Source organism: Ixodes scapularis, unplaced genomic scaffold (genome assembly GCF_016920785.2).
Source record: "Ixodes scapularis isolate PalLabHiFi unplaced genomic scaffold, ASM1692078v2 PGA_scaffold7__128_contigs__length_106722199, whole genome shotgun sequence".
Classification (NCBI taxonomy): domain Eukaryota; kingdom Metazoa; phylum Arthropoda; class Arachnida; order Ixodida; family Ixodidae; genus Ixodes; species Ixodes scapularis.
The window spans coordinates 59879210-59898957 of NW_024609882.1; the positions used below are offsets into that span (position 1 = coordinate 59879210).

A 19748-nucleotide genomic window follows, 5' to 3' on the forward strand; every position below is an offset into this window, starting at 1 on the left:
GATTCGTGCCATTAATTTAATTGCCCATTGTACCCTGTTTGTTTATTAATTATTATATAATTTTCATTTATTCATTCATTCATTCGTCAATCATTTTTCATTCACTAATTCTTGTACCCTTCTCATTCAATCATTTATTGTTTTATGCTTCTCGTTTATTCATTCCTTGATACATAACTCATTAAGGTATTCACTTACTGTTATATTCTTCTCATTTATCCATCCATCTAGTCATCCATTCATTCATCAATTTATTGTTATACCATTTTCATTCATTCACTCAATCATATATTACTGTATTCACTTATTGTAGTACCCTTCTCATTTATTAATTCACCAATTTATTAAATCACGAGCGGCCCGCACCGAACTGTGTATGAGACTGTTTCTTCGGGAACGAGACATTACCATATTTGAACTTACAATGTTAATTTGTTCTCTATCATATATTTTTCTGCCATAACCCCGGTATAATATTAGCGAGTTTTAGAATTAGTGTACGCAAAAGCTTTGCATACTCAAAAAGAAATGGCATCGATCCCAAGCTGTGCTTTGGATTGGCACAGGGCAACGATGCTATTTCTTTGCATACGTAAACCTTTCGCGTAATTCCAAAACTCGCAGAAGTCCCGAGGGCAGTGTAGGTACTTGTGTAAATAAATGAAAAGAGAGCAGAGTAAGCATGAGTAGAAAGTTACAAGCTTCCTCCGGTGGCTCACCACCGAAGGAGGCTTGCAACTTTGTATATTCTTCTCCTCGTTGCGAGCACGGATGCCGTAGCTGTGGCGAGAGAGCCGACATGTGTGCCCTGCAGGTGCGAGGAAGAGGACGTGGAGATGAGTGACGAGGCCCTGATGGTCCTGACCAAGATCGGGATGGAGACCACCCTCCGCTACGCCATCCAGCTCATCACGGCCGCACACCTGGTCTGCAAGAAGAGGAAGGTGCGTCGTCGGCTTGGTTTAATTTCACATATTATCCCTAAAGGGCCCCAGGAACTAATTTGTATTTCTTTCTAACGTTGCTAACCATTGCACATTAAGTTTTTTTTTTCTTTTTTCGTAAAGCATACCATACAAATTTATTTAAAATCGTCAGTTTTCAAGAAAATTCAAGGAAACATTCGCTCGACCCGCAGAAATTTTTGGTAGCTTTCCCTACAAATTCCTAGCCGTATGATGTGCCAGTAGTTGTTCACCGCGTGTCATCGTCAGAAACTTTTGGGAAGATGAAAATCAACAAGCAACATCTGGAGGCCAAGTGAATCTTACATTCACTTTTTGAAAGAGGGGGAAGGCTCGCAAAAAAGGAAGTACTAATGTGGGAGTCAAAGTCAAAGGCCAGACGGACATCATTAATTGGAGGGAGTTTCAGTCACTCTCCGCGCAAATCGGCGATTTTAAATAAAATTTCCCAGCCATCGCAGAGAGAACTAGGCCTCGAAATTTCAAGCGGTAAAACGGACTTCCTTGGTGAACGTTACCTAAAAGTCTGAGCCCTCGACGTGCAGACACCGATTTTGCTGTCTTGTTTTATAGCGGTGGCAGTGGACGCACATTTCGCTTTGTAGACACGGGGGGGGGGGGGGGGGGGGGATTGTCAGCGTGGAGGTACGCTCCGTTAAAAAACCGAAATCCAGAAACACGCCTAAATTAAGCATATTTTTGGAATGCCGTAAGGTGCTGCGCATGCCTTATATCGTTGTAATGTGGGTGCCTTTAGTAGTTTTCAAGTATGCTCAGCAAGATTCCAATAGAAAGCGTCCCTTTAGAATTCATAATTAACAATTTAGTTCCACGAAATTAATTATAGGGATGCAATTATATTGAAAGCTAATCATTTTCCTGCCTTTGAGACAGACCACTACGACATCCACCTTTTTTCGGTGAGATGCATAGTTTTTGCAGAAGTGATTTTGACCCGCGTTTTCGGAAGCATCCTGCACAATGCCTTCATCACGTCTCTGACCGGTGTGTTTGCTGCATCTTTGTTTGTGGCCCCTCGATTTCCGCTTGTTGTCATAGAAGGGTCCCATTGTTGCCGGCCACAATCCTCGTGGCGTCACAACAGCGGATATGAGTGTAAAAGACGCCCGCTCTTTCCTGGGTGCAGCTTGACAGTTCGCGGAAGTTTTGGCTGCCGGGGGTTTGAGGCGCTGCAGCGACGACGACATTTGCGTTCGCTCATCTTTTTTTACTTGAAACGCCTTTCATTGCGGTCACTGGGATGTCGATTGCTAAAATCGCAGGTAACGAAAACATGTAACATTGATATTGCCTATATCTTTGCAACCGTACTACCTGCGCGCCTTACTTTGGTCTCGTTGTGTAAAGAAAGGAAGTCGTTACACGATCACGACGTGTCCCCTGCGCAGGTGGCGCTTTTGTCGCGCCTCGCACGACGCAACTGGAGCTAAATTGAGCCTCGCATGCGACTTTGACCGAGGCATGGCTCTCTGTCAAGGCCGCGCTCTCAAACACTTTTTCCACGGCATGCGAAATTGCGTGGTGAAAAGGGGGTGCGGTGGCCCGATCGGCCGGTTCTTTCTGAGGGCACCCCTCCCTCTCAGAGCGCTCCCTAGCACGCCGTCTCTAGCCGTCAAAGTGCGGAGTGGCGCAGGCGTCACGTGGTACTTGGACAAGGATCACGCGGTTTTGTTGACGGTGGGCCAACAGTGGCCTGCAGTGGTGTACGGGGTCCGGCATGACGGCAATAAATATCTGGTTCTACAAATTGCCTGTACTTTTGACGGTGCGAGGATTATGACGGACGGACCAACATCCGCCTCTGACCGTGACAGGAAGACTCGACGTGGGAAGTATTCCCAGAGCTTTTATGAGATTGTACATCTCACGGCGGTGAACACGCTAAGCCTAACCGATGAAGAAACAGCTCGCGGAGCTCGCCGCTGTTTTATTGGGTTTTGTGGACATTTCAAGGAATTTTCAGGTTTGGTAAAAGTATGTTCAAAGGTTTATGTCGTAAAATAACGGGAGATCCGACCATTATGCACCTGTGTCACATGGCAAACCGCGCTGTCTTGCAGGTGATGTTTGCACGATATTGTGCTGTGAGAAAAATGCGATAAACCATTTGATATTTGCCCGTTCTGTTGACGCATGACCGCTAGCGCAGCGCAATTACTCGAAAACGCGATGAGCTGAAAACTAGTTTGAAACGTTGGCTTTCGTTTCGTTCTGCAGAAATCAATTTGCATGCTGCAGTTTTTTTTCTTTTTTTGCATGTTGATGCATAGAACAGTATGTAGTCTGTCACAGCTGTTATATCTTCATGTTGCAAGCATAAATTTTGCTTAATCGTTCATCGTTTGCTGTAAAATGTTTTTTTAGAGCGCAGCTCGTGGGCGCCCGTTTCTGGCTTGAGCGGCGTCGGCATAACCGCGCGATTCATTATGGGAAATATCCCATAATGCACCGCATGGGGCCCTCGTGACGTCACGTGTGACGTCACGAGGGTCCCGCGTGGTGCATTATGGGACATTTCCCATGATGCACTGTGCGGGTAGGAGGAGGAGAAGGGAAGAGGAGAGGGAGGACGAGGGGGAGAGGAGGAGGAGGGGAGGAGGGAAGGAGCTGGAAGGGATGGAGGGAGGAGGAGTAGCAGGTAGGATGAGGAGGAGGGAGGAGGGGTATAACTTCCCCTCAGTACCCTTCCCTCCTCCTCCTCAAGAGCTGCGCTCTAATTCGGCGTTACAGGCTGTTGTAAGCGGCTTTCATTTTAGAGCGCAGCTCTTAAATGCCCGTTTCCGGCTTGAGCGGCGTCGCCGTCGCCGTAATTGAGCTGTGCATGATGTAACGTGTGACGTCACTGATGACGGCATCAGCATCGTCAGCGTCACTGATGACATCATCGGCATCCGCATCGTCATCGTCATCTTCATTGATGACGTCATCGGCATTCGCATCGTCATCGTCACGTGACTTCTAGGGGTCACGTGACCATCATGAGGTCACGTGACCCGGTGACGTCACATGACCCCCAAGAGGCCACGTGACCCTCGTGAGGTCACGTGACCCTCATGAGGCGACGGCGACGCCGCTCGGAGGGAGGAGTAGCAGACAGGATGAGGACGTGAGGAGGAGGGAGGAGGGGTACACCTTTCCCTCAGTATCCTTCCCTCCTCCTTCTCAAGAGCTGCACTCTCATTCGGCATTACAGCGAGTTGTAAACGGCTTTCATTTTTTTATCTATTACCAATGTCAAGAAATTTTACTTCAATGATTCGTCCGAGAATGTCAGAGTGCTCTCTGAGCCCAGCAGTTGTGATCTACTGGAAAGGATCCAGAGTAGCTTTGGCGGCAAGGGAGGGCCGCTCTGTTGAATCAAGGTGAGAGAAGAGAGGCGACCACCAGAATTACCGTCAGAAAGGACAGATGGATGTACCGATCAAGTTCTAGGACCAAACTGATGCCACTGTGAAAACTCGCTGCCTAACTTTGTGCTTCTTGGGCCACACCTGCACAGAAGACTTGGCATCTGCTTTCAGAAAAGCCACAGAAGGCATTAAGTGGACGAAGATACTGCGAGGGTCAATGGACGGGCCAAATGTCAGCTTGAAGTTTCTGAGGTCGCTCGAGAAAGAACTTGGAGCGTCCGGCACTCTTGGACATTGGAATCTGCAAACTCTATGTTGTCAATGGTGCCTTCGACACAGGTCACTCGGCGACACACTGGGACCTGGTAGTGTTTCTTCCTAAGAGGTATAACCTGTTCAAGTGTGTGCCAGCACGTCATGCCGACGACATTCTTTTCACGAAGAGTACTCAGTTTCCGTTGAAGTTCTGCTCAGTAACCTGGCTCGAAAATTGCGAGGTGATCCCGAGAGCACTTGATATTCTTCCAAACTCGGTTAGCTCTTTGGAGTGCACAAAGAAACAGAAAGGAAGCCAGTTTGGGCTAGCTACAGCGCTGTTGAAAAGGCAGTAAATGATCAGATGCTGTCTGTGGAGTTGGCTTTCATGCTTTCGACCGCCGAGGAAGTTGAGCCATTTCTGGGTGAATTTCAGACAGACAAGCCGACGCTTGCCTTCCTTGTTCCTGCACCGAATCGCCTCTTCCAAGCGGCCCAGGATCGACTTGGAGAAGCGTGGTAGCACCGTTGCTGCTGCCGCATTCGACATTGGGTTTGCCCCTAAGTACGAGCTTCGCAAGATCTCGGAACCATCGCACCTGAACGTGTTCGGCTTAAAGAAAAGTTTGTATTTCCTTCGTGAAGACGTGCTCACAAAAAACGACGAAAAGGTCACTCTTTAAATGCAAGTTGACAAGAGTTGCAAGCTGCTTGGATCCGGCTAGTGCATCATCCCTGGACGTTGGTGAAAAACAACTGTGCATTGCACTGAAGGTGGTAACGGAGCAGCTTGACTGACTGACTTAGAAGCAGAGCGAACCCATTGTTCCTACGTAGGGGTATGCTCACTGAGATCTTATGGGTAGCGTCGAAGGACTTGTGTTTGTGGGACAAGAAAGAGTCCTTTTCATTTGTCAAACTTTTAATTCTCTGCTTGTCTCGTGTCAATGCAGCTGTGAGAAGGGCCTATTCTGTGAACAAGGAGTGTCGAAAACCTTGAGAGAGTGTCACCGACGGCACAGAGTGTGGTGTATGACGGAGCCTCGGCGATGGTTGATCTTGCGAGCAGGATGAGGCAGATGGTTCGTGTTGCTAGCGCCCGATGGAAGGAGGAGCTACAAAAAGAGAGGCAAGAGAAATTGGACGCGTTGGAGGCCAAAAAAAAGAAGAGAGTGGCCACTCTCGTGAAGGAGGTTCAACAAAAGAAGCAAAGGATCTTTAGTGAAGCACAGTTGCAGGCTTCTCGTCTTGATGAAGAACACTTTGAAACAATAGGCCCCGGACAATGTTTTATTCTAAACATCTTCAAGAGCGACTCAAATAAAATATTTTACCTTGTGAATGATGACTAGTGTTTGTGATGGCAGTAGTCGGAATTATTTTGCAGGAAGTCGGTCAGAGAATTTAAGTAGTCAGGGAAAACCTGGAAAAGTAGGGGAATTCGGAATAATACAGTTTGGTAGACGTTCTGGGTGGGTTTAGTGCCCATCTTGTAATGTAAGTTTTACGGGAGATGAATCGTGGCCTTTAGCTTGAAGGGGAGATGAGGTTTCTTAGGCCATATTTCTTATTTTTTCCCCTTATTTCGTTCAAGATCAACATACAAATATATTTCTTAAATGTAATTTCTGATATTCAATTAAATCCATAATAATAGCTCTCCTCCAGTAAGAGATATGGCCAAGATATAATTTAAATGACCTGGAAATTTTTTTGTGGTAATTGAGATAGATGACCTTAGAATAAAACTATTTTTTTTAACTTTGCGGTAGTTCCCAAGGGTTCATCTTACACCATAGAGCTAACACAATGTTTTGTAAAGCTATTCCACTTTGCAGCTAACTACCCTTTACCTACCCTGTTTAGGAGAAAATGGAAAGTTTTAGGGATACGGTTTCATTACTGTTGAAAACAAAATTCCCAAAGTTGAAATAACCGAGAACATGCAGGGGAGCTGGAGAGCTTTAAACATCTTGAAAACCTGAGACTTGGGAACAAAAAGCTGACAACATGCATACGGGGGGGTCCGTGCGCTGTATGTTGTCTACTTTTTGGTTCTTTCGGGTTTTCAAGATGGTAAAAATTTCCAAGTTGGGTGCTATTTGTTGATGAGGACGTTCTCAAAACGTGGTTAAGGTAGTGGGTCTTGACACAAAACAATGCTGGGACAACCATACTTGGCAGTTTATCTATGCTTTACATCACATTCTTTGATATCTAAACATATATTTTTTAATGCTAGCAAGTCTGTTAGGCGTTTGTACCTGCAATATTCTGAACTGCAAAGCCTCAAAATGGCATGTTTTTTTTCCCCTAATATTAGCTGTTTAGCAGTTTTGCACATTTAAAGACCTGTACCTCGACTTAGAGAAACAATATTGTTGCAGTTCAGGGTTGCCTTCCGGCGCTTTGGCCTTTTAGCAACTTCATTATCCGCTGTTCAGCATTTCAATGTTTGTTATTTTGATAATGCACAGTTTTGAACTCAACAAATCACCTCTATTCACCAAGAAAAAAAAAAAAAAAGCCATAATTATCAGGACAAACTTTATTATTCTGAGTTGATAAACATCCGCCGGTGACGAAAATACTAAATTGGTTACAACCGAAAAACTCTGGTGGTTGGAAATATTCGGCCTGGGTAAAGCCAAAACACTCCAGTCAATGACTGTTCCCGGCTTAGCGACGGCTAGTTTCTTCGAAACGCCTCCTCTGTAGAAGTTTGTGAAACATTTTTTCTCGTCGATTCTCCATCCTTCCAGTGCCTATTCAGAGGTCGGTGTGGTTCTTGGAAGACAACGCCAACAACATTAGTGCCATCCGGAACCATTGACCTTAGAAACGCGCCTCTTCGCTTGGAGAACTGACATGCGTTGATTGTTATTTGTTTCATTTGCCTACTACAGACCGTTCAAAAACTCGCCTTTTGGGTGTCACCAACTTGGTCTACTGGGCTGTGAAGCGCGTTCGAGCTTGCGCAATAGCTCTCTAGGCCAAAAGATTGTACAGTCTAAGCTCGTTACAACAGACCTTGATTTTAACCAAGGTTTCGGCCTGTTGTAAAAGGAGTATGTTGTATGCAGATATGAAGTTGAGTCAGTGGTACATAGAGGAAAACTGACCGAACTTCACAGATCGTTATGTTATATCCAAATGTCTGTTGTAACCAGGTCTGTTGTAATGAGCGTAGACTGTACACTGCGTATGCGTTCACAGCTCAATGGTTTGGGCATTTTTCGTCGGGATAGATGCTCCCATGAGAAGAGCGTATGAGATATGTGAATAGAATTGGAAATTGGAAATGTTCTTGTCCAATCGCATTTTTCTTTGGTTATCAATGCTTTTTAGCGTCATCACGAGACGTTCAACTATAATACACTGGTGTTCAAAAAATAAGCACCGAAAAACATGCACCGATTTTTGCTCAAAAATAAACACCGGAAAAAACATACCCTAATCATTACCCATGTCACCTTTTTGGGCAATATGTGAATTTCCAGAAGAACAGCGAGTTATCAGCCACCCTTTGGAATACCCTGACTACAGAGCAGGCGACCCGTTTTTCCCCGTGTTAGATTGCGGTGACCACGAACCGTACGGAGGTCACAGGACGTCCGTGAAAAATAAAAAGGAGGCAAAGAATGATTTACTCTGTGCACGTTTCATCCCTGATTTTAGTGACCCCAAGGCCAAAGGACGTTTGTGTGAAAGAACGATAAAATAAAACTTTGCGTAAAAAAATCCAAAAAACGCTGTTTTTAAAAGAAAAAAAAAAGTACAAACAAGCACAATGCATTGATGGACCGTGAGGTTGTGGAACACCTCGCGGTTCGCTTGCCACAGGATGGTTGTCTTTGACCCTTAGCTCCAAGGTGAATTTGCCACGTGCGAAAACACGGAGACTTCCCCACCGAGAACCAGGAAAGCAAGACACGCACACTGACGCCTCGGCGTGCAGAATGAAACAGGATACGGGCGCGAAATACGGCCGCGGAAGAACACCTTGCATTGTGCCGATCCGGCCGATCTCCGAACGGACGATTTCGCAATTCGTGGACAGCGAGCGCCACCGCACGGGAGAGGGAGGTACCATAAAAACAACGAAAACAAGCAACGACACCTTGGTTCTTTATATTCCTTGTAGTTACGGAACAGATCGACTTACATGAATAATTTGGATATTATTCGATTCCGTAATAAATTTAGAAGACATTAAGCGAAACACTTTTTCTGTTTGCATTTAGATAATTTTGTAAATTCGCTCCGAACGCAAGAGTGCCGAATTAGCCGATTTTGACCATTTTCATGATTTTTTTAAGATGTAATTAAATTTATAATAAAACATTTGGTCCACTTAATGTCTCGATAATGACTCAATGTCTTTAAAGCCAAAATTTTCAAGAAGATCCGCGCAGCCGTTATTATGTGAGAATTTTTCTAGGTTGGTGAAAAACCTCATGTATTCTCTACGCACAAAAGCTCGATTTCGCGGACAGATAAGTCGCATGGTCGAGGCATGCGAGTTAGCTGAAAATTACTCTCGGTGGAACAATTCTATAGTCATCGCGGCTTTTCTTAGATGATCAAAACTGATTAGAGTCTATTACCATCTCTCTGGAGCCCATAGTTTCGGTTTTGAATGAAATCTTTGAAACGAAAGTTTCACATGAAAAGAACAAAAAACACCGGGAAAACAAAACTATGCTCTGCAAGCTGATGTGCACCGGCTACACTTAACCGTCTCGGCTCAAATACCCATAAAATTGGGCATTCGAGAAATGAAAATTTGTTAATTTGAATGCGCCCCCCCGTTCAGGCGGCCCGGCCGAGCCGACGCGACCTGGACCCAGCCGCCATGTTTGTTTGGTGGTGGCACCCCCTATAGGTCGCTGGAGTCGCGAATACGGGCTCGGGGATTCGACCGGTTCTGAGCGCTTCAAAGGCCTTCGGCGAGCAGCTTTGGCTTGCGGTTTGGCCGTTTGGCGGTATGGCAGTGCGAAGTGGCTCCTGTTCTGAACTGGTCTTTACCCCGTGTTTGCTGTCGTTTGTGGCCAATCAAGTGTCATGCCGAATTAGTGTTTAATGGCGCAGCAAAAGCAATGAGAGCCGCTCTGGCTGCCTGCTTCATACAGCCTATCCAGAACATGCTTTAGTGGCGCCCTCTCGAGCTATTGACACGGAGTGCGGCCTCCGTGAGCGCTCGCCGCACTCGAGGACGACATCTAGGACGATGCCTAGACAAATTTAGCATTTCCACTCTGGTGAAAACCAGAGTGGAAGGGCTGGAAAGGTTGCCGCCATCTATGAGCGAGGACGGCAAGCCAGTTGTCTGGCTGTCGCCGTCGTTCATAGATGGCGGTAGCTGTCCAGAGTTTTGTGTCGACATTTGTTCGGTACCGGACACGATCCTCGGGAACCTAGCCCTTAACAGCTCTGCTGTGAAAATGAATGAAAGACACCTTGGCACCGGCTACAAACCATGTGATGCGGGAACTGAGACCGCATATTGCGGACATGGTAAATTCACGTTTTACGATGCGATAAACACGCGGGAATAAACTATGAACTCCTGTGTCACGGGAAAGGATACCGCAGGTGTCAGACGTGTTAAATTTCACGGTGCGAAAACTCGCGGAAACTTGCGCAGAACTTGCACCTCACGGGAACAAATATGGCGGACCCAGCAGATTCAACTTCTATGCTGCAATTAATACGCGGGAACCCACTACAAGCTTGCCTGTCATGGGAACCGATATCGCGCGCACAGATTGTGGACAAAAAAGCCGGAATCCGCAACAAACTCATGTGCTACACGGGTGGAACGGCTGCGCCATTTTGCGCCAGACGCATGTGTCTGCGCCATCCTACGCCATGTTGCAGAAACTGCGCCACAGCCAATACCTCGTGCCATTATGCTCCAGATCGCAAAACGTGCGCCAAAAAACTTTTTATTTTGTCTTGGTTTCGGTTTTATTGACCCGATTGGCAAAAATGAGCGCGTTTAGCCTGGTCGGCCTTGCGATCCTTTGTTCCGTTTATTTTCCCTGTGTATTTCGAGTCGGAAGCGCGCGAAAAAACTCTGATTCTAAGCGCTACACCACCTGCGACTGGATTGTTATTCTTCAACCATAAGCGGTTAAGCAAGTCGGCTGAGGTGCCTGAGGCTCTGCGGCCTGGGATCCGGGATCCGGACGTCAGCCAGTTGAAAACAAATGAGCAAAATATTCCTTTTAATACTTCATCGTTACAAGTTGGAACCGCATTCTTGCAAGATAAATCGCGATTTGATAGGACTGAAACGCGGTCTGATCCGAAACCTTACCGGCCAGCAGCTCTTACGTGAGTGGTAGATCTCGGCGTACATTAACCTTGCTCCTGCTTATTGCTTCAAATACGATATCTTTGTTAATCGTAGTCTGCTGCTTCGATTTAAAGTTGCACAATAGGATTAACTCGAAATTTGTTGACCTGTTACTCCGTGCTACTGCACATCCCTTGCTTACGCACGTCACGTGGTTCGCACATATAATACTATGTTGAGCACGTGTGGGTTGTGCGATAAGCAGTGCTGGTTTGCATTTTGAGCTGCTGAAAGCCACTTAGAAAATATCAAGGACGCTATCTTCAGAAACATAGGGTACTTGCTTTTTGATTCGCATTAAGGCTCACTAAGTTTCAAGTTTTCGCATCTGTTCCACTGTTATCCCATCTGCCTAGGTCCCTAACCACTCATGTTCATCTGTGCTGCTAAGCACAATCAAAATTGCTCCAGTGCTCGTCTAAGACACAAGCTGAAGTGCAATGAAAACTGATCTGAGCTGCTCCTAGCCTGCTCCAGAACATAGTTTTAGCTGCTCCCAACCTGCTTCAAAACAGCTGTTTCAGCTGCTCCCGTGGCTGCTCCCAAGTACATTTCATGAGTTCCACCCCTGGTTACAGGAACAAATACCTCAGGTCGCAAACGCTGCAGAATCATATTTCACGATGCAGTACACACGCGGGACCAACTCGCGTAAAATCGAGATTGCGGACAAAAACTCAGGAATCTGCTACAAACTTTATGTCACAGACCGGGTACGGCGAATTGCAGACGCAGCAGATTCACATTTCACGATGCAACATACACGCGGGAACAACTTGTGTGACGGGAGCTGATATCGCGAGTAGAGATCGCGGACAAAAATGGGGAATCCTGCTATGAACTTGCTTGTCAGACGTGCCGGTACAGCAAATTGCGCAATTGATGCGATTCGCGTGACCCGTTAGATACCGCGTGACATCCGACGGGATTTGGGGGTGGGGAGATGTTTGTGAATTCTTATGTAACAGATATTTAGCCAGAAAAACGGGATGGGCAATCTTTCGCCTAACATTTATGCTAGAATACGAATTTGATTTGCGGGCAAAACTAAAATTGTACCCTTGTGGGATGATGATGATACCGTTTATACCCAACTATACTCCGTTTCACGACAACGTGGTGAACTGTGGAGGCTGCGGCCCCCGCAACTCAATGAGGGCGTTGGAGCAAGGCACTTGATGACACTCCATAGTCCAGGCCACGGAGGCCTTGTTACCGCCACAGAAACAGCGCCGTCCACGACAAAAAGTAGTTCTGAGCTTCTTTTTCGGCAATTTAACTTGCGCGATTGCATCTTTATCGACATTACTCTACACGACACGGAAGAAAGACAGACTTGTTACTTTTCAATGATACTTAAAAGGGGACAACCACTTTAAAATTGCAATTTTTGAGAAAAAAATAGTTTTTCGTATTTTTATGTATTGTGGTTCCACAACTGCAAATTTTTATTGCAATATCTGAAGTATTTACGGAGAAATAAATAATTTTTGGTAAGCCGATGATGCAAAATCAAATGTTTTTGAAATGTGATACTTCTATGTTTTTTCAATTTTCAAACTGCTGTAGCTTTGCACTGGTATGCTCTAGAATGATGGTCATACTCTCGTTGGAAAGAGCGTTTCTTCACAGTTTCAGTACATTAAATATCTTTGTTCAAGTGTAAACTCTATTCGAGCAAGAACACTATAGAAGTCCAGCTTTCATGTAGAAGAGGCTATGCATATGGTTAGGAATCGAAAAGCCCACCCTGATTGAACAAGAAACTGACTAAAACCAGCATTCGTTTATGGAAAGTCACGTAGGCTTGTCTGCTTTGTATTACAACGATGCTTGTCCCGCCCATACTTGCTGATGTTGGTTTGTGTATTGTAAGCATACCAAATTCCTCACTCGTTTTACAATCAATGTCCACATGCCAACAACAAAATGACACTCAAAGAAAGCGTTTTAAGCTCGGACTCGCTCAACAGAGCCATGCAGGAGATTTGGGTGCAAGCAGAAGGCACCACCTATGCGCTTGGTGCCTTTTAATTGCCACCACCACCAGTAAAATCTGGTTTTTCTCAATTTTACTTTTTTACAGGAACTTTCGTTTTAGGAAAACTATCATTTCAATGAAGTGCTGAATGTACCCTTTGCTGTGGATGTTTTTGAACTAAAATTTAATGAGGAATGCAGCTAGATATTGATTTTCTATAAGTAAATAAAGTTCTTATTGCCAAAAAGTAGAGTTTTGATGAGAAGAAATGCCCCTTTATGTGGAATGCTTTTCAAATCGACACTTTGTATGGAAAAAAAAACTGATTAAAAGGTAAAAAATAGATAGCCACACCCGCCTATGCTCTAGTTAAAGGGACCATGAAATGACCTTTTTACTTTTTCCAGATAACTTTTACATTAAACCGTCAATGTTCACTGAATGCCGAACAGGCATCCGTTTTCGTCTCGGTTTATTAACTTCTACACAAAAAATTAATGAAATATCGACTTTTTCTTTCTCTCCAACTGACCGCAAAACAAGCCGTGACGTACACTGTTTCCGGAACCGGAAGTTCTCTCGGCAGTAGGAGAATGGGAGCGTTAGCGGCAACGAGTTGGGGTGCGCCGGTAGGTTTTACTGCGCTGATGTCACCGACATATTTTCTGAACCGGCGCCTCTCATCGCCGCATCGCAGCTGAGCGAAATTCAATGAGATATATTGTGCTACAGCGACAGCATGGGACTAGCCCCATACGCCGGTATGCCTGTTGGGAAGTGCAGCGAGTCTTCCGGTGAAGACTCCAGAAGTCAACCCAACTGTCAATGTTGGCAAAAGGGCCGGCCCGTGTCAGTCGTTTGCAAATCGACGTAGATGGAAACAAATTGCCGTGGCGTTTTTCGCGGCCTTGGAGATGAGGAGCAAGCCGACGTTAAAAAAGATACGTTTGAACTACGAGTGTCAGCAAGAGCCACGTAAATACCTGTTTACACTCGGAGCGGCCGCACGCGCTTGATGGAAGTGCTGTATTCGCGCTGTTGGTAAGCGCTTCGGGACCGTTCTTTTACGATTGCAACTCGATACTGACGCGACACTCGGCAAAGAATGGTTGGACCAGGGTTGCACGTATACCTCCCACGAACTGTTATAGCTCGACAGTGACGTGCAGTCTGTCAGAATAAAAATGGCATACCAATAACAAAGTGTACATACCGTGTTACGAAGGTAGTTCATACGGCGTTTATTTCAGCTCTATATCACACAAAACAAGAAGATAGAATCGACGAGAGTCCCTTTTTGACGAGTGTTCGTCAACACTGCCTCGGAAAACAAGGGGAAGAGATTGACCTCACCTTTTAGTCTAAAATTGAGGTCAGCGATCAAACTATAATACGGGAAGGGTCCACAAGGGTCGCGCGGGCATATTCCATTTAGCGCGCCAGCCAGTCGTAGGCAGACGGTCTTGCGACGAAGCAACGCAGCGCCGAGTCGGAATGCCTGCTAGGCCTATATTCTGAGCAGCTCGCTTCGTCGGAGTCGGTGGATCCAGCGTTCTTGTTCGTCGTGGTCTGTTTTAAGTACTGTTTTCTTGCTGCTTGAAGTCGGCACGCGCGAGAAGAACACATAGAAAAATAAACGTTCAGTCAGTCAGAGTTTTGAGAGGAAGGAAAACAAAGAAAATAAACGTTCGTCGGTCGCCGCCACCCAAGTAACTGTCGGCCCTGCCTAGTGCCACTGAATAAGTTACGCTTCAGAGTAACGACACTTCGCCATGTTGTGTCTTAAAATCATGGTTGCCAGTTATCTGAAGCTTTATCTGAAATCACAGGAAACGCTTCTCCGCCCTCTACAAATGTTTAAACAGTTCGCGACAGAGCAAAGCAATCTTAGATGACCTTCCTAACACCAACTCTAATGCTGAGGAAGCCTCCCTTATGAATCAGGACGATCGGCAGTTGTGTCTGCTCTGCATACGAGCCAAAATGGCGGCGCCCACAACAATGTTGGGGAACGGAGTGCCGATACCAACGTTACTAAAACACTCAGTTGGGAAACTCCCGTAGAGCCAGCTTTGAAAAAGTGGCACCAATCTGCCTCCGAGCACCGAGCTAATGACGAACGCAACGCCACCATTTCTCCCGCGGCGGCCTCTCGAAGAACTGCGCGTGACCTTTATTTTGGCTTTAAGAACAGATACAGCGGTAGAGGTTACAGGGGTGCCACCCCCGTCTCCCTGGCGGACGCGTCGCGTTCAATTACCGACGTTAAAATGCACCTAGGTCAGGACGTGCTACCTGAAAGGCCCGCTGAGGCATGGTTGTATGAAAACAATATTAATTGTTCCGCAAAACCTTGCAAACTAAAGATGATAAAAAACATCACGCGCCCATCATCTGGTACTAAACTCCAATAAATTTCATACAAAAGAAGTCTTTTCCGTTTGTTTCTACGCAAAAACAGGCTTTCAAAAAGTTCGAGGTGACCGTAGTACGGACAAACGAAAAAGAGTGGCGCTGTTGTCGCATTTAGCTCGGTCTCGGTGGACGCCAGCGGCCTACGTTTCGACGGCGAGTTTCCCAACTGAGTGTTTTAGTAACGTTGGCCGATACTCTAAGCACAGCTCATTTAGTGGCTCTAGCCCTGCCCTACTGCGCACGCGCAGTAGTTGCTTCGTTTACCACACGACAGATGGCGCTTGGCTCTCAGCATTATCAAATTTGGCAATTTTCGCCACACATCTCTAATTATGCTACAAAATGTGGATCTGAATATTATTTAACAAAACTTTTAGGAAACATTCGCCGGCTATTTATCGTTTACGATCGCGGTGCTGGTGAGGTAGGCTCTTACCCAATAGGCGACGTGGATTCGGCTGACGTGCTCCGTTTCCGCGGATGCATCGTAGTGAAAAGGCGAAGGAAAGAAGGCGCAAAAGAGTCTAGTTTTCTTTTAAAAGTTCTATTGCAAATAATTTTTTTTGGCTCCCTATTTTTGTGTATTCGTGTTTTTTTTTCACACCTTTTACAACGTGCGGCGGATGAAACTCGATTTTAAAATCATTTCATGGTCCCTTTAAGGATGAAGCTTAGAAATGCTCAATATTCTGCAGCAATTTTATATGATAAATTTTCTTGCCAAGTGAAGCGACATACATCAGTAGCTGTGTACCTCCCCCTGCAGCTTATCGGAAAATTGTCCTACGGAGATGAAATGTCATACAGTGCATTGAGGCAACGAGATGAATAGACCCTCCAAATTTTATCAACATTGAGCGATTGGTTTAAAAATCAATACTTGAAGGTGGTGTCACCCCTTAATTCGAATCATCTCATTTCGAGAACAATGTGGCTTTTGAACGATGTTTGAATGATTGCAGACCCTGTAATCGGCTGCGTATGCTCAAAATGTCACCCTGGCGTTAGCACCCGCCGCAGATTCGCGGAGGTAAATTGCGCATATGGCTGTCTCATCAACTGTTCCCAAAGAGCTCGCTACTCTAGCGGATGGCAATGATGCAGCAGTGGACATTCATCCAAAGTTGGTTGGTTTCACAGCAGACGACTCTTGGCCAGGAGACAACAGCCGGTTCCTCCGGGCCTTGCCTTTTGCACAGGGACACAAACGGTCCCGTGACGTGGTGTCACATGCCTCACTCAGACGCTCTTATTGGGTCGCGGGGGTCATAGCCTCCGCAGTTTGCCAAGTTATCGTGAAACGCAGTATAGTGTGCACTCTTAGGTCTAGTGAACTCGGAGCACACACTAGTTGGATACAAATTTTATCATCATCATCATCCCACAGAAATAGCGTTTCAGTTTTGCCCGCAAAATGAAAAAAAATTTGTATATTGATATAAAAATTAGGCAAGTAAAAAAACTTTTTTTGTCACAAACTTTAATTTTAGATTGTTCCTTTAATGCAACTTGCAGTGTAAGCGGTCAGGTAAAAAAAAAACTTTATTGGGGAAAGGTGGTCTCGTTTTATATGCGTCCTTTCAGACACCTGTCTTATGGGAGTTCTCCGAAGTCTAGTGGGGTCGCCCGGCAGCAACGGCATGGACGGGGTTCTGTCTTTTGACGCAGGGCACGGAGGTTTCCATACAGGACGTGAAGCGCGTCTACTCCCTGTTCCTGGACGAGTCTAGGTCGTCACAGTTCCTCAAGGAGTACCAGCAGGAGTTCATGTTCAACGAGATGGGTGAGCAAGGGGTCGCTCGCCGGCCCGTCCGGACATTCCACCCCGGACGGCGTCCGGAACGCATCTCCGACTCGCGCATTTGTCGCGTCCGAAAAACCCCTGCCTCGATTTCTGCCCGTCGACGTCGTAAAAGTGTAGCGCTGTCGCCGGCCGTGATCCCGGCAGTGTCGTAGCAGCGGCGGCGGGAGCAGCTCGACGGCCTTCGGAGGCTTCGGTGGCCGAGAGTTGGGATGCCGCGATGACGATGACGCTCCCATTCGCTTGCAGTGTTGTTTTTTTTCGAGACTCGAACACCTGACGGCCAGGATCGCGACGTCCGACAGCGCAGCACTCTGGCTTTCGCGACAATATTTGTGGCAACTTTGGGGCCACTTTCGATGCACGGGTGCAATAGGACGCTAAACGCGTCGGTCGGAGGTTGTTGAAGCAATGACAGTTTCGTCGACATTTTCATGGATGAAACCGTCATTGTGCTGTAGCAGATTTGATGGTGCAACGAAGCATTCTGATTAGCATATGGGGGGTGAAACATGCAAAAAAACTGCAAATAATGCAACAATTTGACTTCAAATACAGTCAAACCCGTTTATAATGAACAGCAGGAAACGGTACGATCAGTTCGATATAGCAAGTAGTTCGATATAGCAAGAACCGTTTACAACGAACTTCCAGGATGCGTTCGTTGGAAGGCGAGAGCTTCTCTTTCTTTCTCATCTCTTCACTTCCGCCTTGTAACAACGCGCTGTAAAGCTTTTTTTTTTTTTTTTTTGCATGTATCCAGCTTTTTTTTTTTTTAGCTTATCTTCTTTTCTGAATCGCTTCGCTTCGTGGGCGAACGCTCTGGGATTAAAATATGTATTTTTTGCTTTTTCTGTGCGTACTTGCAGAGTATTTTTTAGCCTTCTTTCCTTTTGAATAGCTTTTGTTCGCTCAATTTTGTTCGCCACTTGAGCTTTCGGGATTTTCTTTCTTTCCTAGTTCTTTTTTGTGGGAAGGGGCAGGGGGAAGGGGCAGGTCAGAAGACGATCGTTAGCGCGTTTTTGGAAGACTTCCCTGGGGAAAAAGTTCGATATAACCAATATATTGTTCGTTATAAAAAGTACTTTTTACTTGCATTTTTATTTAAATTTTTTGTGAGTTCGATATCGACAATAATTCCCTCTACGTGGGTTCGTTCTAAACGGGTTTCACTGTATGCGCATAATTATGAAAGCAGGTAACAATTTAGACAACATTAGGCGCAGCTGTTACATCTTTGGGGCTAAGATAGTATACCGTAACATCCCGACATATGTCCCACCCCCGAAAGATGACCCACCCCTACTTATGGCGCAATTCAGTATTTTTTCTCAAAGCACCGAAAGACGGCCCACTTTTAGTAATTGCACTGCCCGGGCCTATGGTGACCTCGGTTGAAACGAGGACACTTAAGCAGGTGATAAATGCTGACTCTGAAGAACCGTCGTCTTTGGTTTACATCCCCCCTGCAGCGGTAACAAGTTTGAAAGGTCACAAGACCTATCTGACGGAGCGATTGAAATTTTGTTTGGGAGCGATAGCGACTGCTCGTTTAAAGGTTTTGAGGTTGAGTGAACGAAGTGTAAACACACCTTCACATTCTTTTGCTTTGAGTGGTTTTTTTTTGTTTTTGTTTTTAACTTGGCTGTACATTGAAAGTTAGCCCACTCCCTGTTTTCACCCGATTTGCTCTTGATTTTACGTGGGCTATCTCTCGAAATACTATGGTAGTTTAAAAAAAAAAAAAAAAAAAAATCGAAATTTTTTTTATTTATTATTTATGCATTTAGTGAGTGCAGAGAAGTGTGCGCGCGGCGCGTCAAGGTGAGGATGAATATTTGCCAAGTGCCGAATAGGAAGTTCTCAAATCGACTATGAATTGAATATTAAAAATTCATTCACATTCAAAATTTCGGGTGTTTGCATGCCCCCTAATCCTTTTCATTTTAGGATGCGAGTTCAATTTTAAAAAATACATTTACGAGGCCCAGAAAATAAGCGGTGTCGTCCTCTCCCGTCTTTTCAGTGGGCGACATGGAAATGGAGACGGCGTGAAGTATGTGAGCGGGCCGATCTGGAATCGCGTTCCTTCCTTCATCACTCAACCCTTCTGTTGCCTTTTCTCTTCATTTGCGCCTCATTGTTCGAAATGTTTCAAGAGCCATTAAACGGAGCCCTCTCTCACGTCCACCAATGGGGGTCACCACAAGGGTTGCATTCTCACTGGAACATTGTCCATCCCTCGCCCCACTGCTGTGAAAGCAGGATTGCTCGCGGATTTGTTCTTGCCATGGTCGCCGAATAGGCTACACTTCAGAGTAGCGACACCCATTTATCGCCCAAAACCATTTCTCTCCGAAATAGCAGAAAGTTTAAGACGGTCTGTGATGGAGCAAAGCGACATTACTCGTGCTCCCCTGCTTCGTAGCCAAAGCTCGGGGAGTCACATTTTTTTATCATAACTTTGGTCTGTTGCAGGTTTGGAATAGCAGCGCAAGTCCTTCCCACAAAGTGCTCTGCTCGTCGTGATTGGCGAGTTTTTTCTCTCCACTCGCCTCCTTTCCGGCATTCACTCTGCTGAAGGGGAAAAAGTGGAGGG

At 45.8% G+C, this 19748-nt stretch overlaps 1 protein-coding gene across 1 annotated transcript in view; it reads left to right on the top strand.

The window, feature by feature from the left end:
• Window positions 1-19358, top strand: part of LOC120844770 (ruvB-like 2) — a 54908-nt gene extending 35550 nt beyond the window's left edge. The window contains exons 9-11 of the mRNA XM_040216715.3: window positions 815-944; window positions 17017-17131; window positions 19176-19358. Coding sequence (XP_040072649.2) covers window positions 815-944; window positions 17017-17131; window positions 19176-19204 — 274 coding nt within the window. The 3' untranslated portion in view covers window positions 19205-19358. The remainder of the gene's footprint in view (window positions 1-814; window positions 945-17016; window positions 17132-19175) is intronic.
• The last annotated feature ends 390 nt before the right edge of the window (window positions 19359-19748 follow it).